Source organism: Lipotes vexillifer, unplaced genomic scaffold (genome assembly GCF_000442215.2).
Source record: "Lipotes vexillifer unplaced genomic scaffold, Lipotes_vexillifer_v1.1 scaffold537, whole genome shotgun sequence".
NCBI lineage: Eukaryota > Metazoa > Chordata > Mammalia > Artiodactyla > Lipotidae > Lipotes > Lipotes vexillifer.
Genome location: NW_006776635.1, coordinates 17,946 through 40,163, shown reverse-complemented (window position 1 = coordinate 40,163; position 22,218 = coordinate 17,946). Strand labels below are relative to the sequence as shown.

Here is a 22,218-nt window from a genome sequence, read left to right as displayed (position 1 = left end):
CAGCAGGAAATCTGGCCTCCAGATACTCTTATCTTGGGAGATAGAGACAAAGGAACATGATTCTCTGAATTACTTTATTGTGGAATTTTAAATGCTCATTAAAACATCATCAAGGGCATCTCTATTTCAAATATGTTACCTAAGTTTCAAACACGATGCCCCCAGACCAAGCTGGAAACCTAAGACTGTGGGTGGCATAATGATGAAATATAAAGCTGTCCTTTGAGGTGGTTACTAACTGTCCTCACAGAAAGAACAGAAAGAGTAGAAAGAAGAGGAGGTGTGGTAAGGTTTAAGCACAGACATAGCAGGTCATTTTGACCTGGATGAATTTCAAATGTTCCTCCCATCAAACTAGACTGAGTAGAAGTATCCTCAGCCTTGGTATTCCCTGGGTCTCAGACCCTTGAGGAAATGGTTCTAGAATTAACGGCTTTAAGACTATTCTAGGGCAACTTCCCCTTTGTATCTGGCACTCTAAGTGCCCCTCTGAGCCAAAAAAAGGGACTACCTGCAGCTGGATGCCTATGACCGAGATTTTCTAGGGTAAAACATGAGGAGGTCTCAACACCAGCCCTCTTAAAACCAAAGTCCATTGTCTTTGTCACCTCCTTCAGCCCAGCCCCCTCCTTCTCCGGCCTCCACAGAAATAGCTCTGCCATCTAATCCAGAAACATGCATCCAGACAGAAGATCCTATTCTCACCAAGCTTTTTCCCCTGAGCTTGAGACAAAAGAAATATTCTAATTTTACTCTTTAAAAGAGAAAGGCATTCTCAGCACTACATAAAATACTTAATTTTCTACAAGAGTTTTCATAATAAAGTATAGAATAAAAGAAAGTTACAAGAGAAAGCCACAATTACAGCTAAAGTTCCACAAAGGCTTTATAAAGACCTGCTGTTAGAGAAAACTCATGCAAATATATTTAGACTCCATAAATTTTATCTCATTTTTATACAATAGTTGCAACTACACGAAGAAATATTTTTGAATGATTTCAGAAAGGAAAAAAAAAGCCACCATTAAATCAAGCAATGGAGTTTAACAGAATTCCTCTATACAACAACTATGTAAATCAACAGTAGTTTCTTTGAAACAGAACTGAAAGCACACATAATGCATTTTAATGCAGAGTGTACAAAGACACTAAGATCTGTAATTCTACTAAATGTCAACGATACTGTAACCCACTTATTGTGGAGTCAGACATAATGAAATTCCATTTATAGTGAAGGAGAATGGAAGTTTAAAATTACAGCAGTGGAATGTAATGCATAAAATATAATTCCAGTAATGGTGAATGTCTTATTAGAAAGAAATCTTAGTGAAATGATGATTTCACTATAAGTCTCCAATATATCTCAAAGGTGATATTCAAAATAATGTCAGATTTTAACATCAATATTTTACTCAGTGAATAATTATAATAAATTCAGTTTATAATTCCCCAGTATATGAAACCATATACAAGTCTACCAAGAAAGACAGAAAATACATGTGTATTAATATAAAACAATACAGTATACATATTCTAAGTTGTGTCTGGTCATATTTATGAACAGAATGTAAAAAATGAATTAAACACTTTAATTAACTTATGGAAGGAATAAGAATTATCTTAAACACACAGATAAAATGAATGGATGTTTCTCTCTGGAGAACAGGAGAAACCATCATTTTTGACTGAATTAAAAAAACCTGTTATAGGGCTTCCCTGGTGGCGCAGTGGTTGGGAGTCTGCCTGCTGATGCAGGGGACACGGGTTCATGTCCCGGTCTGGGAAGATCCCACATGCCGCAGAGCGGCTGGGCCCATGAGCCATGGCCGCTGAGCCTGCGCGTCTGGAGCCTATGCTCCGCAACGGGAGAGGCCACAACAGTGAGAGGCCCGCGTACCGCAAAACAAAACAAAACAAAACAAAAAAAACCTGTTATAGAGTATCTATAGAGTCAGTTTTCAAAAATCTTAACCCTACCCTCCCTAAATATTGTTATAATGCTGCAATTTTCATATTAGCTTTCTCCTTTTAAAAATTGCTACTTTCCATACTAGAAAGATTTATATAGAACTGAAATGCACGTCTGGGATTTAGAAAATCTGGGATTCTATATCTCCATTCTTATTTTTATCAGGCTAAGATGTTCATTTTAAGTATTGACCCCAATGTTACTCTAACTGTAGGAGTACGCTGTTATATACAACAATACTCAAAAGCTTTGTGTGGAAGCACAGAAATGGTGGTGAAACAATAAAACATCCTAGACGCCAGATGCTACACAAATGTAAAGCATATGATAGCAGCATGGTGGAAAATGAGGCTGTAATTAAGGCTATCAGAAAGGATTTGATTTTATCTCTCCATGGAAATCATGATAACTATGTTATGCAGTTACTTAAATTTAGTTTATAGGATCTGCTCTATCTTAAAGTTATTCTAGCTAATCGCTGTACAGAAAATTTTTAAGTGTTTAATGTTAATTCCCAGTTGTAGCAGAACACCTAACTTGAAAGAAATTTGCTAGTATGCTAATAATTCTATAGTTGACTGCAGAATTTTTTTATTATTTGATTTATATTGTCTTTTCAGTCACTTTACTGTTTCTTCATCTATGAATAATACACACCAAGAGAATAAAAATTAGAGTGGCAAGCCACTTTTCTATTCCCTTTAAGTAATCTCAGCTGAAAATATTGCCCTGGCTTGGTGAGTTCACATAGAATTCAATCACTAGTGCTTCAATTGGTATTATATAAAATGAAGAAAACACATCTAATTTCAACAGAAATTCCTACCCCCCCACACTCTCAGCTCATAAACACATAAATGAAGCAAGACAACTAAGAAAAACTTCACATACATAATATGATGAGTATTTTTACACTATATGTAATGATATGTGGGACTAACGTTACAGAAGTTATCAGACACAGATGGATTCATACCTGAGAACTTTGACTCCGTTTTAAAAGTGCAAGAGAATGCAGGGTGTTCAAAAGCAGGGTGTGCGAGGAAAGAGAAAGGTGTCTTGATGGTTCAAAGAGCTTAGTAAAAGCAGAGAGGGTGAGAATTACCTTTTTGCAAAAAATGGATGAAAACAGATTAATTTGGAGAAAGTAAAAAAAGGAATCCTTTCCAAGCTTGGAAAGTGGAAGGGTTAGGAATGAAAGTGGTGGGGAGCTTTGAATATGAGTGTCTATGATATATCTAAAATGACAGCTGGTAGACATTTTAATCCTTTGTATTATAATTCTCATCCAAAAAGACCTCACATATAGAAAAGTTCTGACCAAGCAAAGAAATATGCATTCCTCATCCAAAGCTTAAAAATGCTCAGCTCTCACTGGAATATCCTTAAGGGAAAAAAATATGCATCAAGAGCAAAATAAAGTACTCTAAAATATTTCTAAAATATTTTGTTTATCACCTAAGTGGCATTGATAGCAATACCTTGTATCTGTGCACACTGTGTTTCAGTATTTTTTGAAATGTATATCTTATAAAAATATTCGACTATGAAAGCATTAGGAAAAATAATACATGTACAACAATTTTTAAAGGCAACTCTTTTAGTCTGTCCAAAAAGAGTGGCTTCTTCATTTTAGAAGTTTTATTGTGTTCCTACTATATACCAGACAAGAGACAGAGCAGTAAATAACAAGACAAAAAGCCCTATTATTATGAAACTTAACATTAATTTCTAACCATCACATAGCTGAAGATCTTGGAAGAGGAACTAGTTAATTATATGCCCTTCTAGCTTTCTGAACTAGCAATAGCTCTCGAAGTTTGTATAAGATTGGATTGGTCGGTCAACTTATTACACAGCTGAAAATCATAAAACAAGACAGATTAATTATATACATGAACCAATTTTGACCTAATCTATGGAATTACGTTCAGAAGAGCCTGAATGCAGTCATTTGTTAATTCAAAAAAAAAAGGTGGGGGACTTCCCTGGTGGTGCAGTGGTTAAGAATCCACTTGCCAATGCAAGGGACATGGTCTGGGAAGACTCCACATGCCCCGGAGCAACTAAGCCGGAGCGCCACAACTACTGAGCCTGTGCTCTAGAGCCCGTGAGCTAGAACTACTGAGCCCACATGCCACAACTACTGAAGCCCAGGTGAGTCCGTGCTCCACAACAAAGAGAAGCCACTGCAATGAGAAGCCCGCGCACCACGATGAAGAGTAGCCCAGGGCTTCCCTGGTGGCGCAGTGGTTGAGAGTCCGCCTGCCAATACAGGGGACACGGGGAGTAGCCCCTGCTCACCACAACTAGAGAAAGCCTGTGTGCAGCAACGAAGACCCAACGCAGCCAAAAATAAAGAAATTAATTAATTATTTTTTTTTTAAAAAGTAGAGATCTCCTAGAATATGGAAAATGGTCTGAGAGGGCAATGTTTTGTCCAAAGTATCTAAAGTTAAAATTTCAGATCCTAGATGGACAGGAACTTTAGGTTAGTGTTGCTTTCTTAGCACGTATTAGGTAGCACATATTAGGAAGCCTGTGGATAAAACCAGTTCTTGAAAGTTGAGTGAAAAATATTTTATACCAGCTTGAGGAAGATAATAAAGAGAAATAAAAAGTATTTTGAAGAATTTTTAAACATATCATTGTCTGTATACAAAGTGTATCTATAGCTATTTGCAAAACCAATAAAGATAGGATATGCATTTTAAATATTTCCTTTCCATACCGATTTACTTTTTCTGTGTCACTGGGAGATATGTCACAAAAAAAGAAAAAAAAGAAATAAAAGGAAGATGCGCCACAGTTTTCAATACACAAGAACTAAGTGTATTAAGAGCTACTAGGGGGAAAAAAGTCAAAGAAGGGGAGTGAAGAAAAACATTATAAACCAACAATGCCTTTGACCAAACCTATCATTTATTATAATACAGAGTAGTAGTATTAATAATACTATTTGTATGGAACGTTTTATTTAACTCTTATAACAACCCCATGAGATAGATTTGAACATTATGTTCTCATTTTTTTAGATGGAAATTGAGTTTTGGAATAGTTAAATGACTGAACTGTTGTTTAAGGTCACAGCTTTAGGAAGAGCTGGAAACAAAACCCATATCCTGGAGTTCCAATTACAAATCCAGTGATTTTTCCAGTTTACCACAGTGAAAAATTAAATAGTTGTACATTACATGTTAGGCATGACTGAAACTTTTTGAATAGGAAAAAGGCCTATAGGAAGTGTTTTGTCTGAATTACTTTTCAAAATCTGATATTCCCAAGTTTAAAAAGCAGGTTTCCCTAGAGATCTGTTGGGGTTACATGATTTCCTGAGGTAGTTTTGGGGTTTTTTTAGTAATTTACCATTAGACTTAACACATAGGTAGACACACTAAAAATTCTCCCTATTCAGGTTGATATTAAATGATGTGTTCCAAGACTATTTTTCACCTTAGTCAATAGAGAGAGTCCAAATAAAGAGGGTCTATCTTGAGAGCTTTTCTACAATCCAATTAGACTTTGCATTGAAGACCATCCTGAAATTAATTTCCATTGTGTGTCAAACATGCTGAATTGCCATCTCTACCCAAGCAGATGTTAATGAAGACAAGCTTCACAGGCTGAAAATAATAACTAATCTTTACGAAGCACTTATTATGTGCCATACATTTTTCTAACACATTACATATATTAAAAGTCTTTAAAAAGTAGTTTATCAATCCCTAATAAATTCATGTCCAGAATTGAGAAATGCCTTTAAAAAGTTTATTATATCATATTTGAAATATAAAAAGCCACAAAGTACTGCTAAAATTTCCATTCTGTTGCCTGTTTAAATCACTTCTCACATTCAGCTACTAACATAACTATTAGCTAATTATAGGACCTGTGTTTCTTCCTATCTCTATTACTGACTTGTTGTGTGACCTTGATAGAATTCTTCAGTCCCCCTGCAGTGACATAAATAGTTTACCATCTATAATCTCTTAGGGTCTACTCAACGAAGCTTTTAGAATATTTTGCTCTTCTTAAGCTAAAGGGGTGTCATCTGCACTGCAAATATCATTTTGAGCTCTGTGATCAAATAAGAAGAAACTAGCTAATATTTACTGATTAACTGCCAAGTATTTTCACAAATATCATCTAGCTTAATTCTATTTTACTAATAGGAAATTTAAACTCTGTCGACTCAGGTTTTTGGTCTCACTAAGAAAATACTTTCCATCTCCCAAGTTTATACTTCTTCTGCTATTCAAAGTTATCTTCAAAGCAGAGGAATGTATATGGAAATTGAAGACATAAAGAAATATATGTTATAAAGAACAGACTTGTGGTTGCCAAGGGGGAGAGGAGTGGGGGAGAGATGGAGTGGGAGTTAGAAGATGCAAACTAGTATATATAGAATGGATGAATAACAAGGTTCTATTGTGTAGCACAGGGAGCTACATTCAATAGCTGGTGATAAACCATAATGGAAAAGAATATAAAAAGAATGGGGCTTCCCTGGTGGCGCAGTGGTTGAGAATCTGCCTGCCGATGCAGGGGACACGGGTTCGAGCCCTGGTCTGGGAGGATCCCACATGCCGCGGAGCAACTAGGCCCGTGAGCCACAACTACTGAGCCTGCGCATCTGGAGCCTGTGCTCCGCAAAAAGAGAGGCCGCGATAGTGAGAGGTCCGCACACCGCGATGTAGAGTAGCCCCCACTCACCACAACTAGAGAAAGCCCTCGCACAGAAACGAAGATCCAACACAGCAAAAATAAATAAATTAATAAACTCCCACCCCCAAAATCTTCTTAAAAAAAAAAAAATATATATATATAAAAAGAATGTATATATGCATAACTGAAGCACTTTGTTGTACAGCAGAAATTAACACAACGTTGTAAATCAACTATACTTTAACTAAAAAGCAGTATATGTTAATAAGAGTATTTTTGTAAGCTAAGCTATGAAGTTCAGAATAGCGAAATACTACAACACAAATTCCAATTAAAATTGAATTCATACATTTGTGGTTTCAAGTATATGAGCAAATACCTTCATAAACAACCTCAGGTGAGTTTGGTATACCACAGTATTGGAGGAAAAAAGTGCTGCTTTAAGCCAGAAGACACCATGACAATTTTTAGACTTAATTCATTTTTCTTGAGGCATTTTGAAAATTCACATTGATTGAGTCCCTAATAGATGCTCTATGTTTTATATACTCCTCACAACAAACCAACGAGATGAAGCAGCTACCTGAAATGACAATTGCACGACTTTGTGTTCTCCTTCATATTTTCAGCCTTATTCAGTAATTGAAAAAGGCATAGGGGCTTCCCTGGTGGCGCAGTGGTTGAGAGTCTGCCTGCAGATGCCGGGGACACGGGTTCGTGCCCCGGTCCGGGAGGATCCCACATGCGGCGGAGCGGCTGGGCCCGTGAGCCATGGCCGCTGAGCCTGGGCGTCCGGAGCCTGTGCTCCACAAGGGGAGAGGCCACAGCAGTGAGAGGCCCGCGTACCACAAAAAAAAAAAAAAAAAAAAAAAAAGGCATAGCAGGCAATAAGCCAGAAAACTGGGGTAGCTATACAGGCTTGTGGAAAAATATATCTGGTGTGGCAAGCTCAACTAACCTTATTTCCTCTTTAGAATAGGACCTTATATGTTACAAGCAACTTAAAAAGAATTACCCTTAGAGTTTTAACAGTACAGCTACCAGACTGAAAAATATAATGATCCCATTTACAGTTTATTCTGTGGTCCACAATCATTTATCAAGGCAACTAGACTTTTCTGCAACTTCAGAATTCTGGAAATTTTTAGATTCCCTTATTCTATACTTTTGTTTATAAAGCTGAAAATCTAATGATTTAAAATAACAAATCACATTGGAATATACTAAATATATTAAGTACTGTGAGAGTGTTAAACTATAAATGGTACATACATACACATCCTCTCAAAATCTAGGAGCTTTGCAAAATTTTCTCTTAACTGAGAGGTTCAACTTCGAATAGAACTCTTTAAATCTTTTTATGAAGATGCCAGTGTTCTACACTTTTTCAGAAGGAATTTTGAGATTCACTCTGCTCTGATTCTTAGGTGTATCTATCTGATTCTTGCTCTTTTCATTCACAGACATACACAGTGACTATGTTTTAAAGAATCTTTTGTATAATACATATCAATATGTTTCTAGCCTGCTGAAGTAATTTCTGTAAGGTAACTCCAGAAAAGCCAATAATCAATTAATACTTTCTCACAGTCTAGTGCCCAATAATCCAAATCCTAAGAATTTAAAGACTAAAATTTGATGAATACTTTTAAATTTATGCATAGTTTTGAGGAATGTATTTCTGCATAGTTTTAAGTAGTGTGTATGTGTGTTTAAATGAAAATGAGTTTTGAAGACTACACATTTTATTTTTCTTGTTCTTACATAATACCTAGTGAATCTCCAGTTTCAGATTAGACTACTAACATAACTTAGAAATTAAAATACGATTTTTGAGGTATTTTATAAAAGATAAGAAAGGATCTAAAACTCCAAAAGGATCTAAACTCCAAAACTCTTCTTAAAAATATATATATATAAAAAGAATGTATATATGCATAACTGAAGCACTTTGTTGTACAGCAGAAATTAACACAACGTTGTAAATCAACTATACTTTAACTAAAAAGCAGTACTAAAAAGACAACTTAGGATGCATAAAATCAGCAGCAGGAACACATTCTAATTTCTAATCCTAAAACTAACATTGGAACTTGTGTTTGTCCTTGACAAACTTCTCCTTCTATAAAATGAGGATAATTATATTAACCTACTAAAAATTTTTGCTATGTAAATGAATGTGTTAACTTTCACAATGCACTAGATACTATGCAACCAATCTAAAGCATCTGGCACTCAAGATGCAGTTAAACAAAGAGCCTCGGGAAATGGCACAGCCCAGTGGTCAGTTGAGAGGACCGTACAAGGAGAGACATAGTTAACATTGCACAAGGTGCCTTTCCCAAGTGCCAGGCACGAAATAGTTGCTCAGGTGTTCATCATTCAGAATTTGCACAGATGAACTTGCTATTTGTATTAGATTAGTCCTGTTACAGAAAGCGAGTGTTATGAGTAATAAACCACTAATAGACTACCCTCTATGATCTTTTTCTAAATGTCATGTGCCAAATAGGATAAAGCTCCCATATTAAAATTCACATTCAAGATGACTGGAAAAACACTATTTTTTATTCATATTATACATCTTTGGCAGGCAACCCCCTAGCTTTAACTCACCATGTAAGTTTAGATTATGTCTCAAAACTATCTTTAGATAGTAATTATCAGTGGCTTTTAATAAGAAGAAAGATTTAAGCAAAGTTTTGCCTTTCATATTTTCTAAAAAGTTATATTTGTTAGAATCATCTCTTTGAAACCATATTGTATTCACAATCAGGGTACTATAGGAGAAAAGAAGCAAGGGAGAGAAGAAAGGAATGAGGGAGGAAAGGACAGAGAGGAGAGAGATTAGAGAGAGAAAGAGAGGGAGGAAGGGAGGAAGGGAGGGAGGGAGAGAAGCTATACAATTTTCTTCACTTAAGTTTGTTCTAAATGACAGAACTTAGGCCAAAATTGTGTTACTTTATTCCAAAGGTTACTACAAGACTTACAGAGACCCTTAAAGAAGTTATAAAAATCGAAACAGAGCGTAGACTAAGTTTCTGATTGTAAAAACAGGTAACATTTCAAAGTCCATTTCATAAAAGAAGTCATCAGATCAATATATCATTGTGTCATTTTTAACAATAGTATCTAAACTTTAGCTCTGATACTGAAATGAATAATAAAAAAAAGAACTCCAAGGTACACACATATCCACATGGGACTGTGGATAATTTTTGTTTTAACGTGCACATTAGTTAAAAATACTCTAAGAAACCTATGAAATCTTTCTAAGAACACTGGGACAAAATAAAAGGATATGTAGACATTCCTTGCACTTGAATAGTTTTGAGGTACTGATATTCTTTTAATCATGGAATGGAAGTGAGATACCAACAGCAAAAAAAAAAGAAAAAGAAATTTTACAAAGACACATCTGAGCTTCCCAATGGTAAGATTGTTGAGGTGGAATACTCTGAAATGGAGTCACTTAAATATGCTCTATGAATAAAAGGTTTGGGGCAGGAGATGAATTTAAAATAATCCTACATTTGTACTACTGGTCTAGTCCAACGGATTAGAGTCTGCTTGAGATGAAAAACATTAATTATTATTTCATTCGTTCATTTAATTCTACTCAAAACTCTTCAATACCACCCATCTGACTTAGATTAAAAGGCAAAATCTTTACAATGATCTAGCCTCCTGTTACTTCTGTCCCTTCTAATTGTGCCTTAGACCTTTATAAGCCTGTTCCCTGTGCCCAGAATACCCTTCAAGCTGATATCTGTATGAATCACTCCTACATCAGTTTCAAGTGTTTGCTCGTGTGACCTTCTCAATGAGGTCAACCTTTACCACTATTTAAAAATAGCAACCATCCTTCACTCCTAGAACTCCTGACTCCTCTCACCCTGCTGTATTTGTCCAGAATCCATCACCCTCTACATTCTACACAATATAGGTATTCATTAAATTACTTATTCATTACATATTCATCATATTTCTGTCTCCTCAACTAGAATATAAACTCCATAAGAGCAGGGATACGTGTGTGGGTTTTTCTGTTTTGTTTTTGCCTCTTTTACTCACTGAACATATTCATTCATTAACCAATGAATGAGTACACATAGGCCCAACCCCACCAATTTCCTGCTCAAATTCTGACCTTTGAACTCAGTCTTACCAATGGGTACAGCCCAGACTCTGTCTTCTTTCTGTCTGCCTGGTATACACTGAGCCTGGCATGAGTGTTGAGAACCATGTGCCAATCTGATGCCATCTTTCTCTAACCTCTACCTTGCTTTCTCATTCATTGCAACTAGGCTTCTGCCTTAGTTCCCGCTTAGCTACCCATTTCAAAGTTGTGACTCTACACAAATCCTAAACCCCAATCTTCTAGATTAGAAACTAAACAATTTGGCCATTGACAACATTTTCTTCCTGATCTTTTCCACTGGGTCTCCAGGTGCTAAATAAGGACCTACTGCAAACTAGACAGATGACCTGGAGTCACCTTTTTTTTTTTTTAAATTATCCTCTTGGAAACTCTTCCACACATGTTCCACCCACATAACAGACTCCTACTGGATAGCTAATGCTGACTGGACTCAAGGGTGCATTTGATACATCCTTTGGACTCTACAACTTAGACAGCTAGCCGCCCCACAAATCTTGTTATGCATAGGCTAGGTTGAAGTTAGTTTTCCCTATTCTGGACCCCACCAGACCTCTATTCCCCCTCTTCCACTGTTGCCCACAATTGTAGTTCCATAATTCTAAAACAGATTATGAAAGAAGATATGATTCCTCATATAAAGTTTAAGTGAATTTCTTTTTATATTTCACTGCTAAATATATTTGGATTAAAAGAAAGAACAATGATTCAGTCTCAGAGGTCCACATTGAAAAGTCTAGCACATTAGTCACTGTTAATGAATAAGCAGTATTTATTAAATGTATGAATAGAAAAATAGTGGCAATGATCTGCTTTAGATAAATGGGAATGGAGAAAATACTGGGATGTGAAATCTACCAAAAAGTAAACTTTTTTGAGTAGTAGCTATTACAATATAACTGTAAGGTGTCAAAATTCCAAATACTACTTCAGAAATTCTTCTTATTTAAATAAATCTGTCCCATAAAAAAACAAATTCGGGCTTCCCTGGTGGCACAGTGGTTGAGAGTCCGCCTGCCGATGCAGGGCACACGGGTTCGTGCCCCGGTCCGGGAAGATCCCACGTGCCGCGGAGCGGCTGGGCCCATGAGCCATGGCCGCTGAGCCTGCGCGTCCGGAGCCTGTGCTCCACAATGGGAGAGGCCACAGCAGTGAGAGGCCCGCGTACCGCAAAAAAAAAAAAAAAAAAAAAAAAAAAAAATTCATGTTTTTCTTACAGCAGTCATATCTGGGTAGAACTCTTGGGATATCTATTTGAGCTGTTAAATAATTATATCTGAAGAAGGTGAAGAGTGTAGTTATTACAGTGAGGTGACAGTTATCCCATCTCTCAGGAGCTACAGTAACTGAAGTGTACTAAGAAAGAATCGGCAGAGCAGGCACAGTTCTTTCACAATCCCTAGCAACTCTTGATACAGATTCAGTTCATCACTCTGCATGAAATCTTAGAAGAAAAATATTTTAGGAATAAGATAGATCAGCAATTTGCATACATTGATATATCAGATTTTTGAAATATAATATATAATGTATGTCACTTTAAAAAATTCTAACACAACCATAATATAATAGTCGATGTTGAATATGTTCTTATTCTTAGCCATACATTTATCTATTATTAATCATTTTTACCAAACTAGTAGGCCAGTATGTAGTGAACAAGCCAACAAGTTACATGTGTAGCAAAAGAAAATATCAAAAAAAAAAAAAATCAATTCCAGCTTTACTGCCACAATAAATCCCCTGAAAAGATCTCTGGTAATTTATAAAGTGTTCTCACATTTTATAGCGCGGGATGTTTTAGAACTGTGCAATTTATGGTATGTGGAAGTTCCATATTAAATTTGTAAGTATTCTTGCCAAACATGAGTGAGGATCGTCTCAAACATGTTTTTATTTTAAATCCCAGAAGACATTTAAAAACACATTTATATTCACTTAATACTTTCTTGACATTTTTTAAGAATTCAGAAGTTCAAATACAAGTATGCATTCTGAAAATAATAGAATGTAATACTAGAATCTTGGACTTGAAAAAGGACTGGAGACTTGATGAGTCTTAACTTCCTCTCTGTAGAGGCATTCAGTCCTAAATCATCTCTGACAATCTGCACATCTGATCACTGCATGGACATTTCCAGAAGCTGGGTGCTCCAGCACAACCCAGATATTTCTGAAGAGCTCAGAATAGGGAAGGGAGAGGAGAGGGAAGAGGTTTCCTCCCATTTTATTTAACTCAAACATTCCTCTGTCACACTCTTCTATGGATCCAAGTTCAGGCTTTAGAAAGAATATTTTAGTCTCTCTTCTGAATAACAACCCTTCTAAAAATTCGAAGATATATCTTATGATTTCCTAAGTCTTTCTTTCTCCAAATTAACAGTCTTTATTTGGAATAATTCTCCTCTGAAAATCTTATCAGACTTCTAACCATTCTACTCTCCCTTCTCTGAATTTACATCCATTTGTCAATGAAGCACCCAAATGTATATTAAACAAACAAACCTATCCGCTTCTGAGTTTTTTATAAAAGTGAGTTAATTTTTCTGTCACCATATCATACTATATGTTCATACTGAACTTGCTGCAATTCAGACTGCCTTTCTCATCCTGTCTTTGTACTCATTCCTGTACATATAAAGGAGAAAACAAATTTCCAGAAGACAGCAAAATGAAATTAACATCTGGATACAAATAATAAAACCAACTCCATGTAGGTTCTATCCATGGACCAGGCTATAGAGACATTTATAGATTCCTGAATCTAATATTCACCAGCTTAGCTACCTGAATCAATTTTGGACCACCTGCAGTTGTCATATGCTTGGATTTTATTTTCCATCAAGCCATTACCAAGAAAAATGAACATAAGGAAACCTCTGTCACAGCCCTAAAAACTTCTTTCTGAATTGACCGTGATCCACCATGCAATAGTCTTTGGAAACTGTTTTCAATCACTGGCAATTTACCTACTATTACATTTCCATTTCCACATATTATTTACACAGATGTGAGGAAAAGATTTTTTCTACTGCCTTGCTGAAATACAGAACTACTTTGACTACATCGTTTTCCTATTTTGTCAATCTTCAATTTAGTTAAGGAATTTCCTTGGAATATCTTCCTTGCTGAGTCAATGGTATTCATACTATAATACAGTGTGTTCTAGAAACTACACAAGATTTCAAATAAAATATTTTTTAAAAAATTCTGATTAAGTTTCTAACTTAGTTACAACATCTGAAAAAGTTTGCTTTGTGTCAACATTCTTAGTAAACTGGCACCATACTATAAGGGAAAACAGAACTCATTCTAAACAATTAATTCTTGGTCAGGAAGGTCAGTGCTAGTGTAACTGAAAAGAGAAAATTGATGACAGCCAAGAAAACACCTCTTCAATCAAACTCATATTCAATGATCTTCACTGAGAGCTTGCTTTAACAGAACGGCATTGAAAAGGAAACACAGCCTCAAAAATTAAATGGAAAGAAACTTTGGTACTATAAAAAGGAAACTTTAGCATAAAGTTCCTTATAAAGTTTCCTTTAGCATAAAGCAATACTAGAAGCGCTCTTAGTTGTTAAAAATTAAGTTATTATCATTTGCATGAACTTAAGAGACAGCTACTCCAAGCCCCAGGTTTTAAATCTGTCCAACAATAATAAATAATGGCTGGAGGTGAAATAACTCACATATATAAGGCATTTTAAAATTATAAAGCACTATACAAATTTAAGGCATTATGAAATATATTTTATGTAGACTTTTAATATTAACAGGTTTTAACCATTTATCCAGTCTCTAAACATATTGCAAATAATCTATAAAACACACAATAATTGATGTTAGAATGCAGAATATAGCAGTGTATAGTAGACTCTGTGCTATAGTTATTTTGCATAGAACTCCTTATCGTGTATAATGTTTAAGTTATCTCAACAGAATGGCAGTATAAATTCTCCCTTCTGAATTCACTTCATCTTGTGCCTGGACCATAGAAGTCGGAGTTAATTTTACCTCAAATAAACCTGGGGAGGGGGGATGGGAAGGGAGAGAGAATAAGAGAAAAGGGGAATGGGGAGCACTCTATGGAAAATTGTCAGGAACCCATTTGATCCCTACTTGGCATGCTTTGAGCTTCTGCCCACTCCAAGTGAACAGAGGATTGGTGATCTTGGTCACTTCACTCCCAGCTGCCTAACAGTATTAAAGTATTATGTATTGTTAAAATATATCACATAATTAAGTAAAGTTAATATTTAAAAGTAGTATTTTTAAAAACCAGCTGCCAAAGATATTCTCAAACTCACTCTCATAAATTCTATTAATTAAGCCACATTGACCCCATTTTACTTCTCAACGAAGGAAAAGCAAAAATAGAAGGAAAAAAGTTTATAGCGAACTTAAGGTCACTTTCATTCTAGGAATTTTAATCAAGAGGTTATTATTATAGCAAGGAGCTTAGAGTACTTTTTCTACTCCTTTTAAAATAAAATAGTAATATTAGACATGCTAGATTACAAGCAGAAAACCTATCAGAACTGTTAGACATAGCTTTATTCCAGTTAAATAAAAGAGGGATAAGTATATTTCAAAATTTTGGCAGATTCAGCCTCACCAAAATTGTCAAAAGCACTAATCTCCAGATTTTGTACTCTTAGGGTAAATATTTTGATATTTGAAACCAAACCTTAAATATTTCTTAATTTTTAAAATTTGATACATGTTTTCTAACTTACGGAAAAGAGTTCTGAAATTTTGTTATTATAAATTATTTTTTTAAACGCTGCACATGTGCTTCTTTTAAAATTCATGATCATAAAGTAACACTTCAAAGTCTCCCAAGAGTTCCAGAAATGACATGCATATAAACATTAAGGCGCTCTGAGGAGTATAATTTGCGTTACATTAAATGCAGCTGTTTTCCGAAGTCCCGTGAAGGGTATATCTGGTCACTGTGGTCTTAATTAAAATACAAATGACATAGAGTTCTCATCTGTATTTAAGCAAGCGGAGACATTTCACTATAATAAAATAGGATACCTAAAATAGGATGTGGGTAAAGAAAAGGTGAGGCTGGAAGCAACACTGCCATGAAAGAAAAAAATCCACATGCTTAACGCCTTTACAAACCCCGTTCAAAGAGGTGGAAACAAAATCCTGAAAAAAAAGATGTATCAGCTGCCCTCGCTTAAGTGCCAAGACGAACCACAGACTGGGAAAGCTCTCTATGTAGGGATGGAATCTAATTGGGAGAAACTTTCAAAAAACATTTAATTGGTTAAAAGTTTGCCTCTTGGAGAGATTTCGGAAATCAATTTGCAGGATGTATAGTGATAGCAAGTCCTCTTAGAAACGAATTAAAGATGAAAAGCGCTTCGTGTTCTTTTGGGGGAGGTAGGCAGTTCCCCCTACACCGTGAACTCAGGGAGTTGAAAGTGAACTTGCATCAAACTTAGCCTTTCTTGCCCCAAAGCGCACTCCTCAAGGGCAAAAAGCAAGAAAGCGGTCCCTCGCCTGCAAGTGTGAGAAGAAGGGACCCGTGAGGGGCCGCGGGCCCCGGCAAAGGGTGTCATCTGGGACCCGTGCCTCGACTGTACCTCTTGGCTGATGCGCCGGTGGCTGCCACCGCTGCTGCTGCTGCTGCGGACGCTGCGCCTGGCCGCCCCCGAGGCCTCCGCTGAGCAGCAGGACCAAGAGGACCCCGGCGGCTCCAGGCATTGCGGCGGCCCCGAACAGATCCACTTCTCAGGAGCCGGAGTCGCTGCCGCCCGCTCCCCTGGCCAGAGCTTGTGAGCCGAATGAGCCGCAGCTGCTGGGTAAGGGAAGGAGACAGCCCCCGCCGGCCTCGACGCGGCCGGCGCCGGAGCGTGGGGGGAGAAAGAGGACACTCCCCCTCCCTCCCCCTTCCCGGGCCCTCGCCCCACGGACGTCCCGGCCCAGGCCCTTAAAGGGTCCTCCGTGAAAAAGGCCTTTCCTACGGCGGTCCTTCCCTCTGAGAAGGGATTGGCTTGATCTGTCAGCTGAACTTCGTTTAAGTTAAAGAAAGTAATTGATATGAGAGCAGTTTGTGATCTTTAAAATCCCTCCACATGGAAGGCATTACTTGTGGGAAATCTGCACAGCTAGGGTCTATACCGAAGCTGAGTGGATGTACCTCCTGAGAAAGGCCTGGCACAGCTGTGTGCGAGCACTGTGGATCCAGGTGATCCACGTTGGTGGTTAAGATTATCCAAAGGCCCGGTTGACTGCGAAGTTACCAGGAGGCAGAAGGTGGTCCCCGGGATGCTGCAATCAGGCCAGGAGACTTACTGCTTGGTAGACTGCTGACAAGGCAGCAGAGGGATGACAAAATAAAACAAGCCCCCTTCATCCAATGCAATGTTTATGACCAATATAAAGGTAAAAATTAAGGGTTTCCGTTCAGTCAGGAAACATTTATTTAAAGAGGATAAAAGGTCTTTTCATTTGTTTCCCTTCAGACCCAAAATTTCATGTTTCCAGTCCCCATTCCTTCCCTTTAACCCAACAGAATTTCTGCAAGTTTTTCTAACACCCCATGTTCAGATGACAGTTCCTTACTAGTTTTTTGTTTCTTTGTGTGTTTGTTTTTTTATGGTCTGTGGTTCTCATAAGGTTTGGAACAGCTCCTTACTGGGGTTTTATGAGAGTTGCAGGATGTCTTATGGTGTACTCAGCGACTAGGGGTACTACTGGCATCAGTGTACAGTAAGGTCAGAGAGCTAGTTGTCCCACAATGGGTGGGACAGTCCCACACCATAAATTGTCCCCCATGCAGGTCTGAAAGGGCTGATGGACATTCATGTAGGTAGAAGCCCTTGCATTATATTTGAAGCCCAATTTAAGTCTGTTTTGCACTCAAGCAAAATTTTTCACACAGTTTTTATTTTCCTGGATGCATCTATTATGTAAATTGAGGAAAGAATATGTCTGTGTTTTTTAACCTTATCAAGATTTGTTTAACCATTTCAGAAAATCAAACAACTGATAACAGTTCTGCTCATGGTATTGACTACAGGACAATAACAATACCCCACCTGTCACATTGATGGTGACTCTGGGAATAGGTTCACGCTTCTGTTTCATTTTGCCTGCTAAGGTAGTTTTACCCACCCAAGCATTTACACATTGAAATACATATTGTTTTATATAGGTAACTTTTTTCCCCTTTATTTTATACTTAAGGTTTTACATTGATTTTTAAAAATATTATATTGAAGTTAGGTGATATTATCTATGGATTTCCTTTCACTAAAATAAAGGAGGTATTGTTCCTAATAGGACTGATTGAGACCCATTGGCCAAATGGTACTGAAGTGAATGAATATCCCTCAATGTTACCCATCTTTCCCAGTTTTATTAATATTAGTACTAGAAAACTTTAAAATCAATTTTTCTTTATTGTAGAAGCAAAATGGAAAACGGCCCACACCTTGAGAATAAGACTGTGATCTCTGCTGTCAACTTTACTTGTTTGATTCAACACAGGGAAAAAAAATACAAAATTATTTAACCAAAATTAAGATACAAAACAAGTACTATTAGAGTTATAATTATTTTTCAAATAAACCTAATTGAGATACAATTTACACAAAATAAATGCATCCATTTGATATGTTTAAAAATGTAAACAACCGTTTGACAACTACTCAATTAATATAGCCTATTTCTATCATTCCCCCAAAGTTTTCTTTTCTGCCCTTTTGCAGTAATTTCCCCAACCAGCATCCCTAGAAACAGGCAACCACTGATCTGATTTCTGTCACTATAGATTATTTTAGCTCTTCACAAATTTTATATAAGTGGGATAATAAAATAATAATCTTTTGTGTCTGTTTTTTTCACTCAGTACAGTGTTCTGGAAGTATAGCCGTGTTGTTCCTTTACGTCAGTAGTGTGTTCCTTTTCATTGCTGAATAGTATTCTATTGTATGGATATATCAAAATTTGTTTATACATTTACCTGTTGAAGTACATTTGGACTGTTCCAGTTTTGAGCTATTAAATATAAAGCTGCTATGAATATTTGAATACAGTGTTTGTGTGGACATATGCTTATATTCCTCAATTCCTGAGAGTGATATTATCGGGGGTTTTGGTAGGTATATAATTGAAATTATGAAACTGTTTTACAGTAGGACTGTATCATTTTAAATTCCTCCAGTAGTATATGAGAGTTCCAGATTATCTGCATTTTTGTCAACATCAATAATTAAAATTATTTAATTTTAGTGACTAGTATCTCACTGGCCTTGTCATGTGCATTTCTCTGGTAATGCTGAAAATGTTTTCAGGGCTTACTGGGCATTCCTATGACTTTCTTTTGTGAAATGTCTATTCAGATCTTTTGTTCATTTTTCTAATTCTTTAATTTGCCATACTATTATTAAGTGATAACATTTAAATATAAATTCAGGAGAAAAGTCCTTTGTCAAATATACTTAATGTAGTGCATATTGTTCTCAGTATGTGGCTTGACTTTTCAATTTCTCGGCTACTGTTGGAGGAGATCATCGGGAGGATGTGACAGCCGGTTGAGCCGGGCAATTGGAGGCTCCTCTCCCCCTTCCCTATCCTTGGAAAGTGCATTAATGCTGCCTGCCTTCCCTCCACTAGAAGCTGCCTCTAGGACACACCCTTGAAACAGTAATGTGTTGTTGAGATCATCTGGACGGTATATGTGACTGAAGCCAGCTAAGGCCTCCATATAAACTTTGCGGGCTGGTATGGAGATCTATGCATCTTGCAGCTGCACAAGACAAGCCTCCCTTGCTTGTTAAATCTGCTTGTTAAACCTGCCACCTACAAATCCTCAGTGGTTTGCCTCTTCCATCTCCTCTTGCCCTTCATGCACTGGGGCCAGTTTGTGAGGCTACAATTGCTTTAGCAGAAGTAGTTAATTGTAAATTCCATGTATTAAGCCTTTTCATTTATGCTTAATAGTTTTTGTGTCCCATTTCAGAAATCTTTGCTTTCTCTATTTTTCCCTAGAAATTTTATAGTCTTGGGTTTATGATTTATTAGTGTTTACTATGAAGTAAATGCCTTAGGTAAGGGCTTTTTTTTTTTTTTTAATGCAGATATCCATTCATTTTAGTACTGTTTGTTGAGAGAATTATTATTTTCCCATCTGATTACCTTGGCCCTTTTTTAGAAGTCAATTGATCAAATGTGGGTCTAATTTTAGACTCTCTTTTCATATATCCAAATATATATATATGATAGTTTATGCCAATATCATAGTCTTTATTAGTGTAGCTTTATAGAAACCTCGAAGTTAAGTAATGTAAATCCTACAGTTTTGTTTTACAAACAAAACTCTTTTGTCTATTCTAGGTCCTTTGCATTTCCATACAATTATTAAAGTCAGCTTGTCAATTTCCATCCCCAAAACATAGTGTCATAAGGAGTTTGACGGCAGTTGGGTGGAATCTATAGCTAAATTTGGGAGGAAATTGGTATTTTAGCAATACTGTGCCTTCCAATCCATGAATATAGCATGTTTCCATTTATTCACATCTTCAGTATTATAAGCAGTGCTTTTTAGTTTTCAATTTATGTCTTCAACATACTTCCTAAAATTTACCTCTAAATATTCATGTATTTGGATGCTATCATAAGCAGTATTTTTAAATTTAATTTTTCATACTAATGGTAATACAAGTGATTTTGGTTATATACATCGGATCCAGCAAAATTGTTAAAATAACTTCAAGTAGCTTATACGTAGATGCCTTAGAATACCTCATGTACAGGATCTCCAAAATAAAAGCAATTTTCCTTCTTCCTTTTCAATCTGTAGGTCTTTTATATGTTTTCCTTGCCATATTGCCCTGGATGTAACCTCCAGTAAAAAGTTGAATAAAGTGTTGAGAGTGGATGTTTTTTGCCTTATTTCTGATCAGAGGGGAAAGCAGTCATTCATTCACCATTATGGTTATGGTTATTGGTTTTCAGTAGGTGCTTGTTATGAAGTTGAAGGAAATTCCACTCTTCTACTGAAAGTTTTTGTGACAAAAGAGTATTAAATTTGGGCAATGGTTTTCTGCATCTATTTAAATAAACATATTTTTCTCTATTTGGTGACTTACAGTAACTGATTTTCAATGTTAATCAAACTCACAGTCCTGGCATAAACCCCAATTTGTCATGAGAGATTATCCCTATTATATGTTGCTGGTTTTGATTTACTAGTATTTGATTAAGTATTTTTATGTCTGTGTTCATGAGGGTTATTAGTCTATAGTAATTTTTTTTGTAATATTTATATCTGGTTTTGGTATCAGGGTAATGCTGGCCTTATATAATTAGTTGGAATATTGTCCTTCCTGAAAGAGTTTGTATAGAATTTATAAAATTTCTTCCCTAAGTGTTTTATACAACATACTAGTGAAACCATCTGAGTCCACACTTCTTTTTTTTGAAGATGTTTTTGTTACAAATTCTATGTTTTATGTAGGTATAGAATGATTCAAATTTCCTGTTTTATCTTGAATCAGTTTTGATAATTTGTATCTTTTAAGTAATGTATCTATTTGGCTAAGTTGTCAAATTTATTGGCATAAATTATTCTTAATATTTCTTTATTATGTTTTTAATGTCTATGGCATCTTTAGTAAATGACACCTTTTTCCCAATATTGGTAATTTGTGCCTCTATTTTTTTTAATAAATTTATTTATTTATTTATTTATTTATTTATTTATTTTTGGCTGCATTGGGTCTTCACTGCTGCACGTGAGCTTTCTCTAGTTGTGGCAAGTGGGAGCTGCTCTTTGTTGCGGTGCATGGGCTTCTTATTGCGGTGGCTTCTCTTGTTGCAGAGCATGGGTTCTAGGTGGGTGGGCTTTAGTAGTTGTGGCATGTGGGCTCAGTAGTTATGGCTTGCAGGCTCTAGAGCGCAGGCTCAGTAGTTGTGATGCATGGGCTTAGTTGCTCCGTGGCATGTGGGATCTTCCCAGACCAGGGCTCAAGGCTGTGTCCCCTGCATCAGCAGGTGGATTCTTAACCACTGAGCCACCAGGGAAGTCCCTCCTCTATTTTTTTTATATCAGCCTTTTTTCACAGAGGCTTGTCAATTTTATTCATTCTATCAAAGAATCAACTTTTGAGGGAGAGGACTGGGGTTGGCGGCTTGAACATAGCCCGAAGGGGTTAGTGCGCCACGGCTAGCCGGGAGGGAGTCCGGGGAAAAGTCTGGACCTACCCAAGAGGCAAGAGACCTTTTCTTGCCTCTGTGTTTCCTGGTGCGCGAGGAGAGGGGTTTTAAGAGCGCTGCCTAAAGGAGCTCCAGAGACGGGCGCGAGCCGCGGCTAAAAGCTCGGAAACCAGAGACGGGCGGGAGACGCTAAGGCTGCTGCTGCCGCCACCAAGGGGCCTGTGTGCGAGCACAGGTCACTGCCCCC

General features: G+C 36.8%; 1 protein-coding gene across 2 annotated transcripts in view; it reads right to left on the bottom strand.

Moving 5' to 3' along the window:
* Positions 1-16,616, bottom strand: part of LAMA2 (laminin subunit alpha 2) — a 628,216-nt gene extending 611,600 nt beyond the window's left edge. For both annotated transcript variants that reach the window (XM_007450523.1, XM_007450524.1), the window contains exon 1: positions 16,394-16,616. In XM_007450523.1, the coding sequence (XP_007450585.1) occupies positions 16,394-16,514 (121 nt within the window). In that variant the 5' untranslated portion in view covers positions 16,515-16,616. The remainder of the gene's footprint in view (positions 1-16,393) is intronic.
* Between the last annotated feature and the right edge of the window lie 5,602 nt (positions 16,617-22,218).